The following is a 19,942-nucleotide window of genomic DNA, read 5'->3' on the forward strand; positions in this document are numbered from 1 at the left end:
TTAATTGAACTGAATTTAAATATAAATAAAGTTAAGTTCAGTTTTGTCCTCAATTATACTTTCCAAAAAGTTACTCTGCCCTTTTCATCATTTAACCAATTAATGAACTGTTTCTTTTGTAGGCTTTCAGAACCAGATCCAAACCATACCCTGGAGGAAAGAGTTGTTCATTGGTATTTTAAGCAACTGGATAAAAATGCTAGTGGCGACATCGGCAAAAAAGAAATCAAACCTTTTAAGAAATTGTTGAGGAAAAAATCCAAGCCCAAAAAATGTGTGAAAAAGTTTGTGGAATACTGTGATGTGAACAATGACAAATCTTTGACAGTTCCAGAATTAATGGGTTGTCTAGGTGTAACAAAAGACGACAATAAAGCAGATACAAAGAAACGTCATAGTAAGTAGAATTCCTTACTAGCTCTTGTACTATATAGCTCAGTTGTTATTTTTTTTTAAATGGCAACTTTAAGATGTTTGGAGTTCAACTCTCAGAATTACCCAAGCAGTATGCTTGGAGTTGAACCCCATACTTTTCTGAGTTGAAAAACACTAGTTTAGCTGCTATTGAATGAGAAGAATGGACAATATCAATGGAATGGAGTTTGCTTCTTCTATTTCTTAATGAGTTATTTGTAACCCAGATTGAGGATGGTTCTTAGCAAGGCCTGAAAACTATTCCGCTCTGTTGAGGGATGACTTCTTACTGTGACATCCTGGTACTGCCTCTATTTCACCCTCAATTCATTTCCAGGTTTTATTCCACTTTCAGTAATCAGCTTGATTCTTACTGAATTGTTTGGGGATCTTTCTAGTCACTTGAAATAAAGGGTAAACGTTGTATTTCTGCAAAAGGATAAGTGGTGGGTTCCTGCTGGTTCGGCCCGGTTCAGCCAAACCGGTAGAAGCTTGGCAGCCTGGAACCAGCAGCGACCCATGCCTGCCATGCCCTCGAACTGCTTCTCCCAGCGGCACCATAGGCGGAGCCATCTTGTTTTTTGCTTCTGAGCATGCACAGAATAATTTTAGTTGTGCTGTGCATGCACGCACAGCACGCACGAGAAGCGCCTCTGACCGAACCGGCAGTAGTCTCTGCAGAACCCACCACTGAAAAGGATGTTTCCCAGCCTAGATAACATTTTCCTCTTGAGTGTGAATTTGAGCTACATATAAAATGGCATTTATCATTACAACATTTGAAGAATGGTAAAGACAGACATTAAAACAATTAAAAGCAAAATAAACTTTGAAAATGAGCAAAAGTCTAAAGGCAGAATGTTTTGGCAAGACATCTCATCAGGAATTCAGTAAAAGAACATGTACAAAAAATATGCTGTTCTTATCAGACGCTATTCAGCACCTTACTAAAAGTTAATGGTGTGTCATGAAATTTAACTGATAGTTATTAATTAAAAGAAATAAAAACCTTTAGAATTCTATAAAGCAAATAAAATTAATATAATATATGTACAAAATGAGCAAAGCTCCCGGTTTAGCCTAGCTGAATCTCCAATCTAGTTTCAGTCGGAGGTTTTGGTGGCTAAGTGGAAGATTTGCTCTATGATCAGGACTTTCCCCACAAGCCAAGCAAGACCATCAAATTTATAGCATCTAATTTGAGCCACGGTGGTGCAGTGATTAGAGTTCAGTAGTGCAGGCTACTTGTGCTGCCTGCAATTTGGCAGTTCGAATCTAACCAGGCTCAAGGTTGATTCAGCCTTCCATCCTTCCGAGGTGGGTAAAAAGAAGAGCCAGATCATTGGGGGCATTAGGCTGACCATTTAGAGAGGGCTGTAAAGCACTGTAAAGCGGTATATAAGTCTAAGTGCTATTGCTAAGTGCTGTTGCTAATTTTTGTTGCTAAGGAATAATCTAAATGTTTATCTGAAAGGTTTAAAGTCTATTTAAATTGTTACATAGAATCCTGTTTACTCTCAGATAACTTCCTGTCTCCTTTGTCCTCAGCAGTTCCCAGAAGACATGCTGAAAGTACTCCTTCTAACAGGCAGGTATGTATAAGGAGGAGGAGGAGGGAGAGAGAAAAGAACTTTTCCATTCTCTTGATAGCATTTGGAATTTGGCTAGTTGGGCAACCACACTGAAGTGAGAAAGCATTCACAAATAACTACCAAAGTCACCTCTTCAAGGAGAGAAACTAGCTATCGGGTTATATGTGATTATTTCTCATTTTCTGCCACTTTCTTGACATTTACCCTCTCTAAACCAGTGAGAATTTAGTAAAGATTTTTCACACCTTTGGAAGAATCCAGAAGAAACCCAAACCACACCTTTCTACACCACTCATTGATTTAATCCCCTAAACATTTCTTACATTTTTGAGCAAGGTGGCCTGAAAAAGCTCAACTCTGGTAGAACTTGGAACTGCCCCAACCATTTATTTTGAGTATGTCATTGTTGCGGCTGTGAGCATATGACTATTTCTTCGTTTCAATTCCAAAACTGTCTTTATTTTTCTCCCCGCTGGCCACCTCCAGCTTTCCGGTCATCTGATAACATGTAAAGGATATAGTGCAATAGTGCTATCTTTTCTCTCTTTTTCTTAAAGAATGATTTGATCCAATATTTCTGCTGACTCATTTGCAATTATTTTAAAAGCTCGTCCTGTGAAGTGATAGCCTTGAAATGGCCCTAGCTGTACAAACCATCTGTTGGCAGTTAACTGCTACAGCAATGGGAGGCCATAAAGGGTCCTCACAGATGCCGAAGGGGGCTTTCATTAGGAGAGCCGCGCTTGAAAGGAAGGCTTTGGAATTGAATCTGCCTCACCAGAAACATTTAAAAAGGAACTACTTACCTTAAAGACAACAATCAGCTCTGTTTCCATTAGGGAATGGGCCACAAATGATCCAAGACTCAATACACACATTATGAAGTGGTAAATTGGAGCAATAGAGTTGTGGTCTGAAAATGCTTTCAGACTGCAGGTGAGAAGTCGTGGTTTGAATGACTGCCATTCAGTAAACTAGCATGTATGAAAAAGGACTGTTTTAAAATATAATTGACCAGAGAGGGAGGCCTTTTCTGCATAAGATGATAGGGGAAAGCATTTATACCTGAGGTACCATGGCTGCTATTGTGAAGTGATGTGACTCAGGAGATCTGAACTACTTTACTTTCACTATAGTTTGACTTCTGAGAGAGGTCTCACCCATACAAATATACGATTGTGAATGGCAAATGCTGTACTGGATGCTGAAGGCTTCAGAATAGGTTTACCTGTTCTCTGATGAAGAGCCGAAGAGCAACTGCCCTGGAGAAGGGCAGCTGCTCTGGAGCAAGAAAACAGCAAATGTGGGTTTCTCCCAGCTTCCTCTCATTCCACAGAATTGGAACCAGGACAACTGAAGTTAGATGGATGGAAGGCTGAAGGGGGCCAATTTTTTGTTATTGAAAAATGGAGTTTGCATGCATGATATGATAGTGAATAGCTGTTAGGTGAGGTTATTCTGCTCTGTTGTAGCTGGACATCAATAAGACCATTGTTAGCTGGCTCTTGCTTGATTGGTGGGAAGCTAGAAAAGGAGGAGAAGATAAGAATAAGGAGAAGCCAGAGGAAGTATGGCAGGGAATGTTGGCATGGACTGGTTCATGGGAAGAGAGAAAATTACTGCAATCTCTGATCCAGGGCTCCTTCTCAAGCCATAAACCAGATTCCTGGGTCAGGAGAACCAGTAGTGGCGGTGGTGGGAGGCTCCGCCTATCCGCTTCTGCACATGTGCAGAAGCATTGCATGCAAGGGCGCACACAAGCAAATTGGTAGTAAAAAAATATGGAAACCCACCATTGATCTATGGAATGTCAGCCAACTGTAGTGTTAATGTGGCTCAACTCTCTTAGGAAAATATAGGCCAGAATAATTGATTGATGTAACTAGAAATAACTTGGTTGAACATTTCATGGAAATTACCACTCGCATTTGCTTTCAGTTGGAAGCCAGATAGGTGAAATCTATTGAGATTGGAGATGTGATGTCTTGTTATGTTTTCTGTAAACTCTGTAAACCTGTGAATCTCAGGGAAGTGATCTTAGCTCATGTGCAGTCTCACTCACCAAGCTGATTAAAGTGTCCATAAAAGGATTAAGGGTTGAACCAAGGCAGTAATTAACACTTTTTTAAAAATGAAGGAGAGGTTCCAGGTGTTGTGAAAGAGACTTTGGTTTGCCCATTTCTTAAGAGGCCTAGCCTAGATCTTGAGAAAGTGATAGAGCTACAATTATAAAGGTCTATTTATAAGTATGTATCTCTGGAGGATGTATGGCAGGATATTTTGGCTCCAGGCACGAGGTGAAAATTGCATTATGATATGGAATTTGTTCTTATGGACTGAAATGTAGTTATGTATTTACTTATCATATTTGTTTTTTAAGTATGATTTTAATTAAGCTTATCTAACTATGAGTCGCCATGGGCGAATAGGCAGCAATATAAATTAATTAAATAAACAAACAAACAAACAAACCAAACAAACCAAAAGTAAACATAAAGATAGTAGAAAATTGAGAAAGAAGGAAAAGACTGTGGGTCTTTACTGTGGGGTAAAGAGAAAAAAAAGCATTAGATTAGTTTTAGCACAATAGATTAAAGGTAATAATATTACAACCTCAATTATTTACTCTATACTAGCTATTTCTGTAACAACAAACCTTTCTACTCAGTTCCAAAAGAAAAGTACGTAAACTTATAGAAAGTATTATTTCTATATTATTAAAAATAATTATTAAAAAACACAAAAACAGGAGAGGATGATATTCCAACTCCTGGAACCCACCAAATGTAATTCCCTGGGGACTCACAGCCAGAAGTGGTATTCAGCAAGTTCTGAGAAGTTCTGGAGAACCGGTAGGGGAAAGTTTGAGTAGTTTGGAAAACCAGTAAATATCACCTCTGACTGGCCCCACCACCATCTATTCTGAGTCCCAGCTGATCAGGAGGAAATGGGGATTTTGCAGTAATTTTTCCCTGGAGTGGGGAGGGAATGGAGATTTTACAGTATTCTTCCCCTGCCATGTCCACCAAGCCACGCCCACCAAGCCACACCACTTTTCACAGCATACTTTTTCTGCCAGACCTGATAGCAGGGGTGGGTTCTGGCAGTCACTTCTGCTGGTTCGCTGGTGCCCATGCCACGTCCGCGCACTTCGCACGCATGCGCAGTGCAATAACAATTGTTCTGCACATGCATAGAAGCAAAAAACAAGATGGTGGCACCTATGCCCCCCCCGCCCCGAGAACCAGTTCCGGGGCATGGAGTATAGTTGCAGATATGCATCAGAGAGAGACAGAGAAGGAGGGAGGGAGACAGAGAAAAGAAAGGAAGGGAGGGAGAAGTAAGGAAGGAAAGAAGAAAGGAAGGAAGCAAGGAAGGAAGGAAGGAAGGAAGGAAGGAAGGAAGGAAGGAAGGAAGGAAGAAGAAAGGAAAGAAAGAAAGAAGGAAGAAAGAAAGAAAGAAAGAAAGAAAGAAAGAAAGAAAGAAAGAAAGAATTTTGAGAGCTTCAGAACAAAGCAATAGTTTTAACATACCAACCAGATTTACTTTCTAACAATTATGACAGTAGCTAGAGGCAAATCAGTTCTCCTGCTGAAACAAAGGATAAAAAGGTAGAACTGTTTGCAGTGCAAACCTTTGATAATTGATAGCTGATCATTGCAAGATCCTGTTGTGATTCATTTAGTAGTATGGAATATTCTATTCTAATCACATTGCATTTGTCTCAAAATATTAGTAAAACTGTTCTTCCTTATTTTAATGTCATTGTGTATACTATAGTAGCTTAAAATATGAAATACTATTTTTCACATTTTTGTTGGCAGCGATCCTCAAAGAAGCAAGGTTGAAGACTTCATATCCAAGGCAGATCTCTCGGACATGTGGGAGATTTCCCTCACCAAAGGTCAATAAAGAGCAACCATAGTATTTGCACTTTGTACTTTAAATGTAAATTCACTTTGTAGAAATGAGATATTTAAACAGACATTTTTAAAAAAAAAATATGTGAAAATGTAGTACCAGCTTATTTTAAACAATTACCACATACAATGTATGTGCCTTTTTGTTGTTGTCTGAAATCTTTGTCTTGGAGATGTAAAAGTTTTCATTTAATCTGTTCTAAAAAGAATAATGTTCTGTCTTGTAGAGCTAGCCTTATGGTATGTGTGTGTGTGTGTGTGCGTTTGTGTGTGCATACATACACACACATACACATATACTAATTTTCAGTAGAATTGCTTATTTTTATGTAATGGTTAATATTATTGAACCAGCTTGATTTGAAGTCTACTGAGGTCACAAAGTTACATAATCTATGCTTGAGGTTGCATGTTCCTAAAGCCCATAAAAGATTAAAAAGTGTTGGTGATTTATGCACCTTATATAAGAACAGAGATTTTAGAAAGAGTTTAGGGTGCTTTTGTTGAAAAGATGAATACTTTTTCTCAAACTGTAAACTAGACTGCAACCACACTAGTTTGGAAAAAAATACACTTTTGTCTTCTTGAATTTCCTATAACTTCTAGAGGGCAGGAGTATATGTTTATTTTAGTTTCTATGATTTTGTTTTGGGATGGTTTAATCAGCCAGTAAAGGGAAAGAAAGTTCATTCTGTCACTCAGAGCTGATTCTGTTAAGCCGCAGAATAGCAGCAAAAGGACGCATTGATTCAGCATTGTCATTGTAATTGTAAGGAGACAAAGAAACTAAAACAGGTTTGTCCATCTTTGTTGCTTCTTACACCTGGATAGGCTAAAATATGAGATTTAGGAGCCCCGGGTCTTATGAAGTTAAACCTATAAGTTGGACAAATTATATAAAGGTATGGCAAGGAGATGAAATTAGACCAAGCTCTCCCTTGGGGCATCTTTCTTTCCATCTGGGAGATGATCATACAAGTTTTCATACCTTTCCTTCCGATCTTATGGAGGTAGGATTTTTCAGTTCATTTCTATAATGCCTTAAAGGAACAAGAACTTGTAGATGTGTCCCTCATGCCAAAAGCTTTTAAAGAAGAAAGAATCAGTTTGATTAACTGATTAAATTAACTTTTTGATTTTGGACAGATTTTATCCAAAGAGATCAAATTGTTAACAATGATCAATATTCTTTTCAATTCATTAACAGAACTTTTGCTCAATAATATGTAGTATAGCTTTTGGTGATTGTGTTCTGATTTTGTCTCTATATTGTATTTATATCTGCATTTATAATTGCCTAATAATATGCAATTAGATGACTTTAGTCAGATTCAATTTGAGCAATATAAAATGGGTTTTTATCCAGACATTTGGGCATAAGGAGAAGATAACCAGAATGCATAGGATTTTTTATGTCTTTTAAAAAAAATTGTCACTTAGAATTTGATACTTTTTTATAATGCTAAACTTTGAATTTAAGCTGTTTAGATTAAATATATAGTGTGGTCCAAAAGTGTTTTTTGTTATCTGTGGCTCATATATAACTTTATATATTTACTTGATTCTTAACAGATCAGTAGATGCATATTCTGTTTCCGCATAATATTATACCTGGTTTTTCAAACAAACAACAAGGATTGAAGACCTAATTTATGGAATAGTCAAATACTTGATACAATCATCTAAGTAACCTATTTTAATATGTATTAGATCTGGACAAATACTGGATTTATGTTAACTGAAAAATAGTAATAATTTCACGCCACACAAGTTCCTAGTAACACTTGTAGCAGATTGTTGTGTGAATTGTGGCATCTAAATTATTGTGAGACATGCAGATTAACACAGAATAAGCAGGGATATAATTCTATTCAGTCACAAATTACTTTAGGAATTATTCATTTCCATATTTTAAAATGTTTGTACCTGTAGTTGTATATAGCTGTGTACTAGTGGTGGGTTTCAGGCGGTACGCCCCGGTACGCGCGTACTGGAGCCAGCCCGGAGCACCAGATACCATTCTGGTACGGTGCTCTGGAGGGCCTACTTGCCCGCCCGAGCTCCTTACTGCAGTTTAAAGGCTTTTGAACTTCCACGCAGGCACATGGCGCGTACAGCGCCTGCGTGATACTCCATGGAACAGCTGGAGCATCACGGAGGCACTTGAACGCATGTGTGTGCTGTGCACATGCACTGCACGCATCCATGAGGATGCTGCCAGCTCCGTTCCAACCGTACCGGTTGGAATGGAGCCGGCAGCGTTTTCATGGATGTGTACCGGTTGGAACGGGATTTGCAACCCACCACTGCTGTGTACTTAAAAAACAGCGTACAAATGGAAATAAGAAAAAAAGAAAAGCAGTTTTGTGATGAGAGTCAGGGGAAGAAAGAAACATCAGTATTCAATTTCCAGGCCTTAAAGGGTACAAAAGTTTTGGCTAGGCAGCTCTGGGTGATCAGAGCTTATCAGGAATGAAATTTCAATCAATTGTAAATATTTTTCCAGCCTTATCATGATTGTCAGCTTGAGCTGCACTGGAATTAAAATATCACTAGGGCAGAATGAGGTTAAATGAGTTTTAAAATACATGAACAATCAGGAGGAAGAAAATACAAGAAGACTGCTGACTGATTTCTTGTGCTAGAAGAAACAAATTAAAGGTATCTAAATCTGGCAAGATGACTCAACTTGGCATTTCCCAAAGATGTTTGTCTCTTTATAGTCTGCCAGGAAGGACAGTTTAGTGCTGGTTACTCCTTGACAAAGGCAATTTAGAAATACACCTGATATATTTACATTTGGGTATTATGTAGTTAGAGCAACTTATATTAAAACTGGTGTCAAAAAAAAATCCTTCAATGTAGAGACTGAAAGGTTTATTGCATTGGCTTATTTTTTTAAGAAAACAAATTGAGGTGATTAGGGAGTAATTACTTCAACATTAAATGCAAATGAGTTAACTTCATTGATGCCTGAAACATTAGACTGATTAGAGTAAATGACTGCTGTAAACTCTGCTCACTGTCCCAATATCTTATTGTATTTTTCTTAACCAAAAGCATATGTGAAAGGCATTCAACAAACAGAACAACTTAGTTTTCTTTCTCTGTCAAAAGCCCTCCTGGGTTGTTGATCTGTGTGATGCTGACCTCCCTGAATAAATACCAGGAAATGGAGAAATGGGTGCTGCTTTTGGGCCAGGGCTAAATGGTACTTGGACTTATTGTCTCCGTTGTTCTCTGGACTTCTCCCTTCCACAAATAAAATATTACTCTTATATTTCATAATATGTAAGCAACCCAGGAGAAGCCTTACTAAATAATCGAGAGAAGACAAATGTCTATTTTCTTATTATTGCTTCATTACTCGTTTTAGTCATCCCATGCACTACTAATCTATTTGTGCACAGACATTTTTACTAAATCTGTAAGCTAGGTAGATAGATAAGAAGTAAAGAAGCTGGTAGGACTCAAGCAAAGCTACCGATAGTTGTTGTTTGGAAAAACTCAAGTGACTTCACTCCACCTGTGCCAGGAGTCCTATTAGTTGCCACTTTGTTTTCAGATATGAAGTGTTGCTTCTTACCTTTAAAGATTACTATGGGTTGGCCCAATTTGCCCAAATAATGTGTTCTACGTAACCCTCCTTCTTCTACTTGTGACGACCTGAGGATGATAATCTCTTCTTCCTGCAAATTAATTTCAAAACCATTTAGGAGTGATCCTTTCCTTACAGCTTCTGGAATGAACTTCCTGTTAATTTGAGGGTGCTCACTCACACTTTTTTTGAACAGGTCTTTCATTGCTGATTATACTTATTTTAACATTGGTTTAATAATTGCACTGTAAATCACTGATAAACTTTGGTAACTGGTAGAATTTAATAAACGCATCTATATTCCTTCCTTTTTGGTTCACCTTTCCTTTGTGCTGAATAAAAGTAATTGCTACTTTGCCGTAATGTCAATTCAGGCAGAGAGGTGTGTGAGTGTGTGTTTGTGCAGAGATGGCCTGGGGAATCCCTTGAGATGGTCACACCTGGGAGAGGGAAGAATGCAATCATCTTGATCTTTTGAGATACCAGACTTAAAGCACTGTCACTTAAAGCACTGTCATGAATAAAGTACCACTGCAAATCATTTGTACAGAATCATAAATACTTTCTCAGTTTCTTTTTTACCTATTCCTTCTTTTAAAAAAAAATGATTTAAAGGATGACACTTATAAAATCAACTTTTCTATCTTTTACATGTGTGCTACATCACTGGTCTTCAAAATCCCAGTTTGTTGCGGGCATGGCACTTTAAAAAAAAGTTGTCAGTAAAAGCAATGAGGACATCACATAGCCATTCAAGGAGAGCAAAGTCATTGTATCATTGAGATGTTTAGATTAAAAATAGGCTGCTGGTAGATTTTATTTATTTGCAACGAGATTGTTCCCTGGCAAAATCTGAAAGTCTAAGAGGTCATCCATGCTACAATGCTAGCCCAAGGCTTCTTTTACCCAAATGGTTATTCTGATGATGCCAGCATTTTCCAGTACAAAGCTCAATATTTACATCTCCTGTTTCTTTCCATGACCCAAAACCTGTTCCATTCCTGATGTAATTCAAACTTCTGAACATTTTGGTTTCTCTTTTGTTCAGCCCTGAAGTGGTTGAGAGAAGATCTGTAGCCATCTGCATATAAAAGGGGCAGGACAATGTCACGATATTGGTTCTATGAATCTGACATCCTTTGCCCCCTTCTCTATGATACCATGGGAGGGAGTACCAAGGAAAATTGTAGCCTTTAATTTGCCACACATTTAATCTCACATGAGAGCTATTGGCTATTGTCATATTGTTCACCAACAGATAATTTATCTGTGAAGAAAGATTCCTTTGGCCTCTTCTGAATTTTCCCTACTCAGCTTCATTAGACTCTGTGCTTTGAAAGAAAGCAATTCTCATACTGTGCATAATATTATTCATTTTTATCATGTCCATCATTATTTTTTGGCATTTTAAGCACATATTATAATAATAAATATTTATTTCTTAGCCGCACCCTCTCACGAAGGACTATTCTTGGTTCCAGTTCTCAACTTGTGGTGGGATACACAGGGGAAAAAACCCCCAGTAGATTCTAATTGCATCATTAAAGACATAAGACAACTGGCAATTTTATTTATATTTCCCTCCCCCCACATTTTTTTTTTACAGAAACTAAGCACAATCTTTTTCCATAAGTTATTCATTGCAAATTATAAATAAAATAAATGTTTCTACAGAAAGCATTGATTTGATCCAGCGTATTCCAACCGACTGGGTTTCTAAAGGCATTTTGCCTCATGGTCAATTCAAAAATGTTTTCTAAATCCAAAGAAAAAAACAAGATGTAATGAAAATGTGAGAGCAGAACCTAATGTGTATTTCTAAATTGGGAGCAGATTTACACAAGATGAGGAAATCCAAACCACAACAAAGAAGAATTTCCTTTGTATTTCTTATGATGTGAACAAAATGTAATTAGATTTTAAAAAATTGAATCGATAGATCCACATTAGGCTTGGCTGCTACCCTGCGGTTATAATATTTGCTTTAATCAACACATTAATGACAAAATGTTACAAATAATGGGAGAAGGGGGTTACTGTCTTTTTTGTGGCTTACTTTTACATTCCTTCTTACAGAGATTAAAAAAAATAATGTAAAATACATTGGGGAAATTTTTGATCTAAGGATAATTAGAGGAAGTTGCATATAACTTTTGTGTTTCAGTGTTCAAGAATGTAAAATGTGATATCTAAAGTGAAGGAATTGGACTTTTTTAAAAGATAATGAAAATTGCAGGGGTCTAACTGTAGCCAGCCTTCTCCCATTAGATGAGTCCTGTTTGCTGGCAGAGTGAACACATATATTAAAATAAATGAAAGCAAGAAAGATCTTTTGTTTTGTTTCATGTTGTTCTTAGTCTGAAAGGAAATTATCTGCAACACACTTAATACTGAGTCAGTCAAGAGTGCTGTTCATGAGACTTTTCCATTAGAGAAAGAGAAGTTCATATTTTGAATTCTTTTTTTTTCTGCGATTCAAAGGTCTTCCAGATATATAGTGGGTTAAAAGGAGGACGATGATATAAAATAAGAATATCTCAACCCTGCTATATCTCAAATAGAAGTGCCATTTTGATCCAACTAATTGTATTTTAGAAAACAGATAAACAATCCAACAGTTTCCAGTGATCAGAGACTAGTGGATTATTTGAGCAAGCACGAGGAAGGGGTCAAGCTATTTTCCAAGGCACCTGAAGGCCAGACAAGGAATAATGGATGGAAATTGAACAAGGAGAGATTCAACCTAGAAATAAGGAGAAATTTTCTGACAGTGAGATCAATCAACCAGTGGAACAGCTTGCCTTTGGAACAGTAGTGGGTTTCAAATATTTTTAGAACCTATTCTGTGGGTGTGGCCTATTTTGTGGGCATGGATTGGCAGTCATGTGACCGGTCAGGTATGGCCAACTTGACATCACTCATGCACACTCAGTCACACGACCACACCACCACGCCCAAGCCATGTGACAAAGTTTTTTAGGACTCCTATGAAGGGGGGGGGGAGACAGGAAAACCTCCCAAAAATAGACAACTGGAGGATTAAGGGCCGAAATTGGTGAGATCGGAGAAGGCAGGACAGGGAGGAATCAAGTAGAAAGCTATCACACACTGGGGAAAGAACCCTGGGAGATCTGAGGCGGCAAGACAGAAGGGAATCTGGTAGAAAGCTATTGCACGCTGGGGAAAGAACCTTGGGAGATAGGAGGTGGCAAGACAGAGGGGAATCCAGTAGAAAGCTATTGCATGCTGGGGAAAGAACCTTGAGAGATCGTAGGTGGAAAGACAGAGGGGAATCCAGTAGAAAGCTATTGCACGCTGGGGAAAGAACCCTGGGAGATCGGAGGAGACAAGACAGAGGGGAATCCAGTAGAAAGCTATCGCACGCTGGGGAAAGAACCCTGAGAGATCGTAGGAGGCAAGACAGAGGGGAATCCAGTAGAAAGCTATCGCACGCTGGGGAAAGAACCCTGGGAGATCAGACGAGGCAAGACAGAGGGAAATCCAGTATAAAGCTATTGCACACTGGGGAAAGAACCCTGGGAGATTAGACGAGGCAAGACAGAGGGAAATCCAGTATAAAGCTATCGCATGCTGGGGAAAGAACCTTGGGAGATCGGAGGAGGCAAGACAGAGGGGAATCCAGTAGAAAGCTATCACATGCTGGGAAAAGAACCCTGGGAGATCGGAGGAGGCAAGACAGAGGGGAATCCAGTATAAAGCTATCGCACACTGGGGAAAGAACCTTGGGAGACCGGAGGAGGCAAGACAGAGGGGAATCCAGTAGAAAGCTATCGCATGCTGGGAAAAGAACCCTGGGAGATCGGAGGAGGCAAGACAGAGGGGAATCCAGTAGAAAGCTATCGCACACTGGGGAAAGAACCCTGGGAGATCGGAGGAGGCAAGACAGAGGGGAATCCAGTAGAAAGCTATCATTCGTTGGGGAAAGAACTTTGGGAGATCGGAGGATAGAGGGGAATCCAGGAGAAAACTCCTGAGCTTGCCGCTGCTGTCGCTGGACCTCTCCATGCTTCTCAGTTCACCACCTCCACTCCCAGATATTGGACTTGACACCGAATTGGGCTAGGATAGTGCAGACGGGTGGGTGGGGGGGGGGGCAAGCGAGCGACAGGGCCGGGGTAAGCATTCCAGAAGTTACTTCCGGGACCACTGGTCGAACCTCCTCTCACCGGATTGGTAACTTTCATCATCTGGTTCTCCCGAGCCGGTGCGAACCTACAGAAACCCACCACTGCTTTGGAAGTTGTGGGAACTTCATCACTGGAAGCTTTCAAGTAGAGACTGGACTGCCATTTATCAGAAATGGTGTAGGTTCTCCTGCTTGGGGGGGGGGGGGATTTGAACTAGATGACCTACAAGGTCCCTTCCAACTCTGTTAATCTAATCTAAATGACCAACAGAAGTTGACCTGATGCCATTCCTGCCTGCTTTAGCACATCATTATAAAGCATTATAGATTGAAGCCCTCCTTAAACCATTATAAGGAGAAGAGGGAAAACACAATTTTAAATCTACTTTAAGTTGCTTCAGCAGTTGCCTCAGCTGAGGATGCCTGAAGACAATATAATTAAGTTATCTAATTGAAAGGTCAGTTAAACCTGAAAATATCATCTAATCCTGGCTGAAAATCATTCATAAAAGTTTTAGAATTAAAATGTTCCTGGCACAATTTTCCTTGTTCATAATTTGCCTGAAATTTGGCCAACTGCATTCACTAAAAAAAAGTAGTGCACTTCCAAGTTTCATACCTTAATGTCATAAAGTACAGAAATGACATAAATATGTATTTATTTTTCCATTATAATGAGCAGGAGAAAGTAAAGTTTTGTTTTCTGGTATCAATGTGGTATTGTTAGGTGTCTTTCAAAACAGTCAAGTTAGGCTTACTCATATACTTATTTAAAGAGTTATAGCAGAGTCAGACCTTATATAGCATCTGTTGCTCATCCCTAAAAATACATCTTCCTTAATGGCAAAATTAGTCAGGCCGTGCTTCATCTAGGTTCAAAAGCGTGTTATTGCTGAGTAATTTATTAATGACTTCATGTCCTAGAGCTGCAAAGATGTCTCCACCAAGTAAGACATTTGTCGGTTTTTAGCCCAGCATCTCACAAGGACAGACTTTCAAAGGGAATATATAATTTTGCTCTCAGGACGTGACACCTAGATAAAGGGACATAAACATAAACCTGCTTGGACAGGTATCTAGGAACTAAAGAAAAGAGAGAGAGACTTTGAATTTTCTGTGTATTTTGTGTGGAGATAGAAAGTTAAAAGAGGGAGTATACAAAAACTATGTATCAGAACAAATTGAAGCTCACCTTAACAATGTTAAGATTGTTTCAACTGAAAAACTCCACACTGGGTTTGAAAATTGAAGACTTGGCATCAAATATCAAGGTAACACATCTTTTGACAAATTAATTGGCTTAACTTCAAAGGCCATACACTGGAAAAGAATTCTATACCTTACCAAATGCGTGAAATTCATGGTCATTCCCTCCAGAACAACTATCTTACTGAACTAGGTAATTATTGGCTAGGGCTCAGGATTATGACTGTTTTCAATATTTCCCAACCTAAGCCAAGAATGAGAATAACACTCTCTTATTCAGGGATGAAAACATAAATTAAACTTTCATAGCCTCACCCTTAACCTAGAAATTGTTATAACTTGTCTTCTGGCTTAAGATCATTATTAACAGGGCTAGGTCTTAGTTTTCCTATTCACGAGGGCACATCTGGGGAAATATTACACTTGGTTAGATTTTAGAATGACCGAAGCTCTGAATACATGTTGTTTGCCCTTTTATTTCTGGTTAAAAGTGACCCCAGCAATTCCTGACCTAAACACTCCCATACCCAGAATCTTAAGTGGAATTTTAGAAATCAGATGGAACCGGTCTTCTGCTCCAGCTAGTGTATGCAAGAAGGCCTCATGATGAATGCATCTTTTTGTACCAGCGTTGGCTGAAAGACATACTGAGGACATCACCTCTCACTGGACTCCTTGATTTTGAGGGAGATGTTTTTTATTTGGAATGATTATGAGAACACTGCTCCATCTCAGCCTTGCCAAATGAGAACCATCTGCCAGTAACATGGAATTGTTCACAGAAAAGGTTCTTACAGGTTTTTTTTTCTTATACACAACCATTCCAAAAGAGTTGGGGGTGAGGAAATGGAATAACGTGGTGAAAAAAAGGCTAATAAACACAGTCACCAAACCACAAATATTACCAATTTGAAAAGGGACTGAAGTGCAGTGGAATATTAAAGAAATATCAAATAGATTTTCTACCCCATTTTTCAAATTATATACTAATACATGATGCAGACAAAACTGAAGCCTGCTTTATGTTCCAGCTATTAAGGGTATTCAAGGAGAAGTGGAAGGATCTTGATTCCAAAGACAGGGTAGAAAGACCAAATTCTGGACTATTTTGAGAGCTTTTAATTCCTATCCTAACATTGATTTAATGTTCATGGGTATTAGGGCGAATCTTTCTAATTTTTTAAATTCAGTTTTAAATGTTGGTCATAAACATTTAGACAAGACAGAGGGGAATCCAGCAGAAAGCTATCGCACGCTGGGGAAAGAACCCTGGGAGATCAGAGGAGGCAAGACAGAGGGGAATCCAGCAGAAAGCTATCGCACGTTGGGGAAAGAACCCTGGGAGATCAGAGGAGGCAAGACAGAGGGGAATCCAATAGAAAGCTATTGCACGTTGGGGAAAGAACCCTGGGAGATCAGAGGAGGCAAGACAGAGGGGAATCCAATAGAAAGCTATTGCACGTTGGGGAAAGAACCCTGGGAGATCAGAGGAGGCAAGACAGAGGGGAATCCAATAGAAAGCTATTGCACGTTGGGGAAAGAACCCTGGGAGATCAGAGGAGGCAAGACAGAGGGGAATCCAATAGAAAGCCAAAACCAAAACTGCAGACAGTGGGTGCAGCAATGAAACTAAAAGAAGCTTGCTCCTTGGGAGGAAAGCAATGGCAAACCTAGACAGCATTTTAAAAAGCAGAAACGTCACCTTGCTGGCAGAGGTTCATATAGTCAAAGCTATGGTTTTCCCAGTAGTAATGTATGTGTTAAAGTTCCAACTAACAAGTCCAAGCAAATCTTAACTTTATTGGATTTCTAGACCGCCCCTCTCTCAAAAGAGACTCGGGGCGGTGTACAGTCATATTAAAATAGTTGAACAGTAAATATACATGTTATAAGTATACAATAAATAAATTAAACATAGGACTGGAGGAGGTAGTAGAAGTTCCCTGTACAATTTAGTTAAGTTAGATTAAAAATTTTTTTTTAAATTTAAAAAAGTTAAAAACATTAACCTTAAAAGCTATCCCAAATAAAATATCCGCCAGGAGGTAAGAGTAGAACTATAAGTGGGCCAGGCCGGCTAGTCGGAACAGGTGAGTCTTAAGTTTTTGTCGGAAGGAGCAGAAGTCGGTAGTAGTTCTAATATCGGGGGGGAGGTCATTCCAGAGGGTTGGGCCCATCACAGAGAATGCTCTACTCCTAGGCGCCGCCCGTTGGCATTGCTTGGTGGACGGCACCCGGAGGAGTCCCTCCCTGTGTGAGCGAATTGGTCGCAGGGATGTATGTGGTAGAATGCGATCCCGCAGGTAACTAGGCCCTGTGCCATGGAGCGCTTTGAAGATGGTGATCAACACCTTGAAACGCACCCGAAAAACCACAGGCAGCCAGTGCAGCTCGCGCAGGAAAGGTGTTATGTGGGAGTACCTAGTACTCCCCATGATGGCCCGCGCGGCCGCATTCTGAACTAGCTGTAGTCTTCGGGTACATTTCAAGGGGAGCCCCATGTAGAGAGCATTGCAGTAGTCCAGACGAGACGTCACCAGCGCATGAGTGACTGTGCGTAAGGCATCCCGGTCCAATAGAGGGCGCAATTGGCACACCAGGCGAACCTGGTGGAACGCCCCCCTTGCCACGGCTGCCACATGGTCATCCATTGACAGCCGGGCATCTAGGAGGATGCCCAAATTGCGCGCCCGTTCCACAGGGGGCAGTTGTTCGCCCCCTATGGCCAGTGATGGGATCAACTGGTTGAACTGAGGCGCCAGTAACCACAGCCATTCAGTCTTGGAGGGGTTAAGCTTGAGTCTGTTGTCCCCCATCCAGATCCGGACGGCTTCCAAACACCGGGACATCATTTCGACAGCCTCGTTGGGGTGGTTTGGGGTGGAAATGTACAGCTGAGTGTCATCAGCGTACAGATGGTATCCAACCCCAAAACCACGGATGATCTCACCCAGCGGCTTCACATATGTGTTGAACACAAGGGGCGAGAGGACCGACCCCTGCGGCACCCCACAAGTGAGTGACCTCAGGGCCGACCTCTGCCCCCCTGCCAACACACATTGCGTCCGGTTGGAGAGGTAGGAGCCGAACCACCGCAAAACGGTGCCCCCAACTCCCATCCCCTCCAGCCGGCGCAATAGGATACCATGGTCGATGGTATCAAAAGCCGCTGATAGATCTAATAGGACCAGGATAGAGGAACAACCCCTATCCCTGGCCCTCCAGAGATCATCAACCAATGCGACCAAGGCCGTCTCCGTGCTGTGACCGGGTCGGAAACCGGACTGGCTCTGGTCTAGATAATCGGTTTCTTCCAGGTGTCGCAGAAACTGCTGTGCCACCACATTCTCTACAACCTTCGCTAAAAAGGGAAGGTTGGAGACAGGACAATAATTAGCTAGTTCCATCGGGTCCAGGGAAGGCCTCTTGAGTAAGGGCCTCACCACTGCCTCTTTCAAGGCAGCCGGTAGGGACCCCTCACCCAATGAGGCGTTCACTAGGCCCAGGAGCCAGCCTCGTGTCACCTCCCAGGATGCCAGTACCAGCCAGGAGGGGCACGGGTCCAATAAACATGTAGTGGGTCGCAGCCATCCATGCAACCTGTCCAAATCCTCGGGGGCAACAGAATCAAACTCCTCCCAGAATGGTCTCTCAAGACTCGCTGCTGACGACTCCTCCGGTCCACTGAAGGGGGCCCATCCACTCCGGATCTGAGCGATTTTATCCTGCAGATATTCTCCAAACTCCTCTGCTCTGCCCTGTAAAGGCGCTTCCCGCAGCTTCTGTAATAAGAGGGAGCGGGTTACCCGAAACAGGGCAGCAGGGCGGTTATCGGCGGACGCAATAAGAGCGGCGAAATGTCTACGTTTGGCCACTCTTAATGCCACAAGGTAAGTCCGTGAATAGGCTCTTACCTGTGTTCGATCAGATTCGGAGCGCGAGGACCTCCACCTGCTCTCTAGGCGTCTCCTATGGCGTTTCATCACCCTCAGGTCCTCGGTGAACCAAGGAGCCAGGGTGGTTCATTGCCGTAGGAGAGGCCGCAAAGGCGCAACCCGGTCCAAGGCCCCGGCAGCCGCCCTATTCCAGGCGGTCACTAGGTCCTCCGACCGAGAGCGGGTCAGGTCTACAGGATGTGGCCCAAGCTCCGTCTGGAATCTATCCGGTTCCATCAGGCGCCTGGGGTGGTACCAGCTTGGACAGTCTGGTTCCGCCTCCCCGCGGTGGGGGGTAGCGCCAGGGAAGTCGAGCCGAAGAGATGAGTGATCTGACCATGACAGGGGGGTAATAACTACATCCCCTATTCCCAGATCACTCGTCCACTGTTCAGATACAAAAACAAGGTCCAGCGTGTGACCAAATAAGACTCAGATCTCTCTCAAAGAATTTCATTTTTTGGCACAGCATATCGGCACAATTAAATGTAAATGTAAAACCAGCTCTGAGTATTTCCTGCGGTTTCAGTATAGTTAAAATAGTAAATGATCCCCTCCTCAGTGTCACAGGTCACATTGTCTAATTAGGTCCATTGGCGGGATCCCCCTAGGCACTCCTCTCCATTCTCATCTGACACTTGTGGATATGACCTTGATCCCCATGAGATAGAGTGGTTGTCAAGGTTCCATGTTATACATCCCATTCAATAAGAACTCCGAGGCAGACAAATTCCTCAAAGAACATTTTATTCGAACATATCAAATGGACTCATTCCTGGTGGAAAACTCAGAGTCTCCAGTCACATGGTCCAATCAACATACAGTCCAATTGCTAGGTGACCTCAGTCTCCACCTTTTAAACAACTGCACCAATGCCCTTGATTCCCAGGGAAAAGAATGTTATTCAGGCTACAACACCCCAGCAAACTCTACACACACACCCTCCCTGGCCCTTTCGCTCTAGGCTGTGTCAGCCCTGAAGCCCTGAGAAGAAAAAACTCCCTAGAAAAAACTAGCAAAAGAAAATGGCCACAGTTCAGCAACTGCAGGGCAATGCATTCCAGCCTCCTTCCCCCCCTCCCATACTGCTGTGTGGCAACTGAGAAGCAACAAAATGGCTTCTTCCAGGT

At 41.2% G+C, this 19,942-nt stretch overlaps 1 protein-coding gene across 4 annotated transcripts in view; it reads left to right on the forward strand.

Annotated features, from left to right (window-relative positions):
* SMOC2 (SPARC related modular calcium binding 2) overlaps positions 1 to 9,831 on the forward strand; it is a 138,136-nt gene extending 128,305 nt beyond the window's left edge. For 2 of the 4 annotated variants that reach the window (XM_081940897.1, XM_081940899.1), the window contains exons 11-13: positions 123 to 397; positions 1,966 to 2,006; positions 5,831 to 9,831. In XM_081940897.1, coding sequence (XP_081797023.1) covers positions 123 to 397; positions 1,966 to 2,006; positions 5,831 to 5,854 — 340 coding nt within the window. In that variant the 3' untranslated portion in view covers positions 5,855 to 9,831. Of the gene's footprint in view, positions 1 to 122; positions 398 to 1,962; positions 2,007 to 5,830 lie in introns of all 4 variants that reach the window. The other 2 variants (XM_081940898.1, XM_081940900.1) reach the window with 1 other exon arrangement.
* The last annotated feature ends 10,111 nt before the right edge of the window (positions 9,832 to 19,942 follow it).

Source organism: Natrix helvetica (genome assembly GCF_964273705.1).
Source record: "Natrix helvetica genome assembly, chromosome: 2".
Lineage (NCBI taxonomy): Eukaryota > Metazoa > Chordata > Lepidosauria > Squamata > Natricidae > Natrix > Natrix helvetica.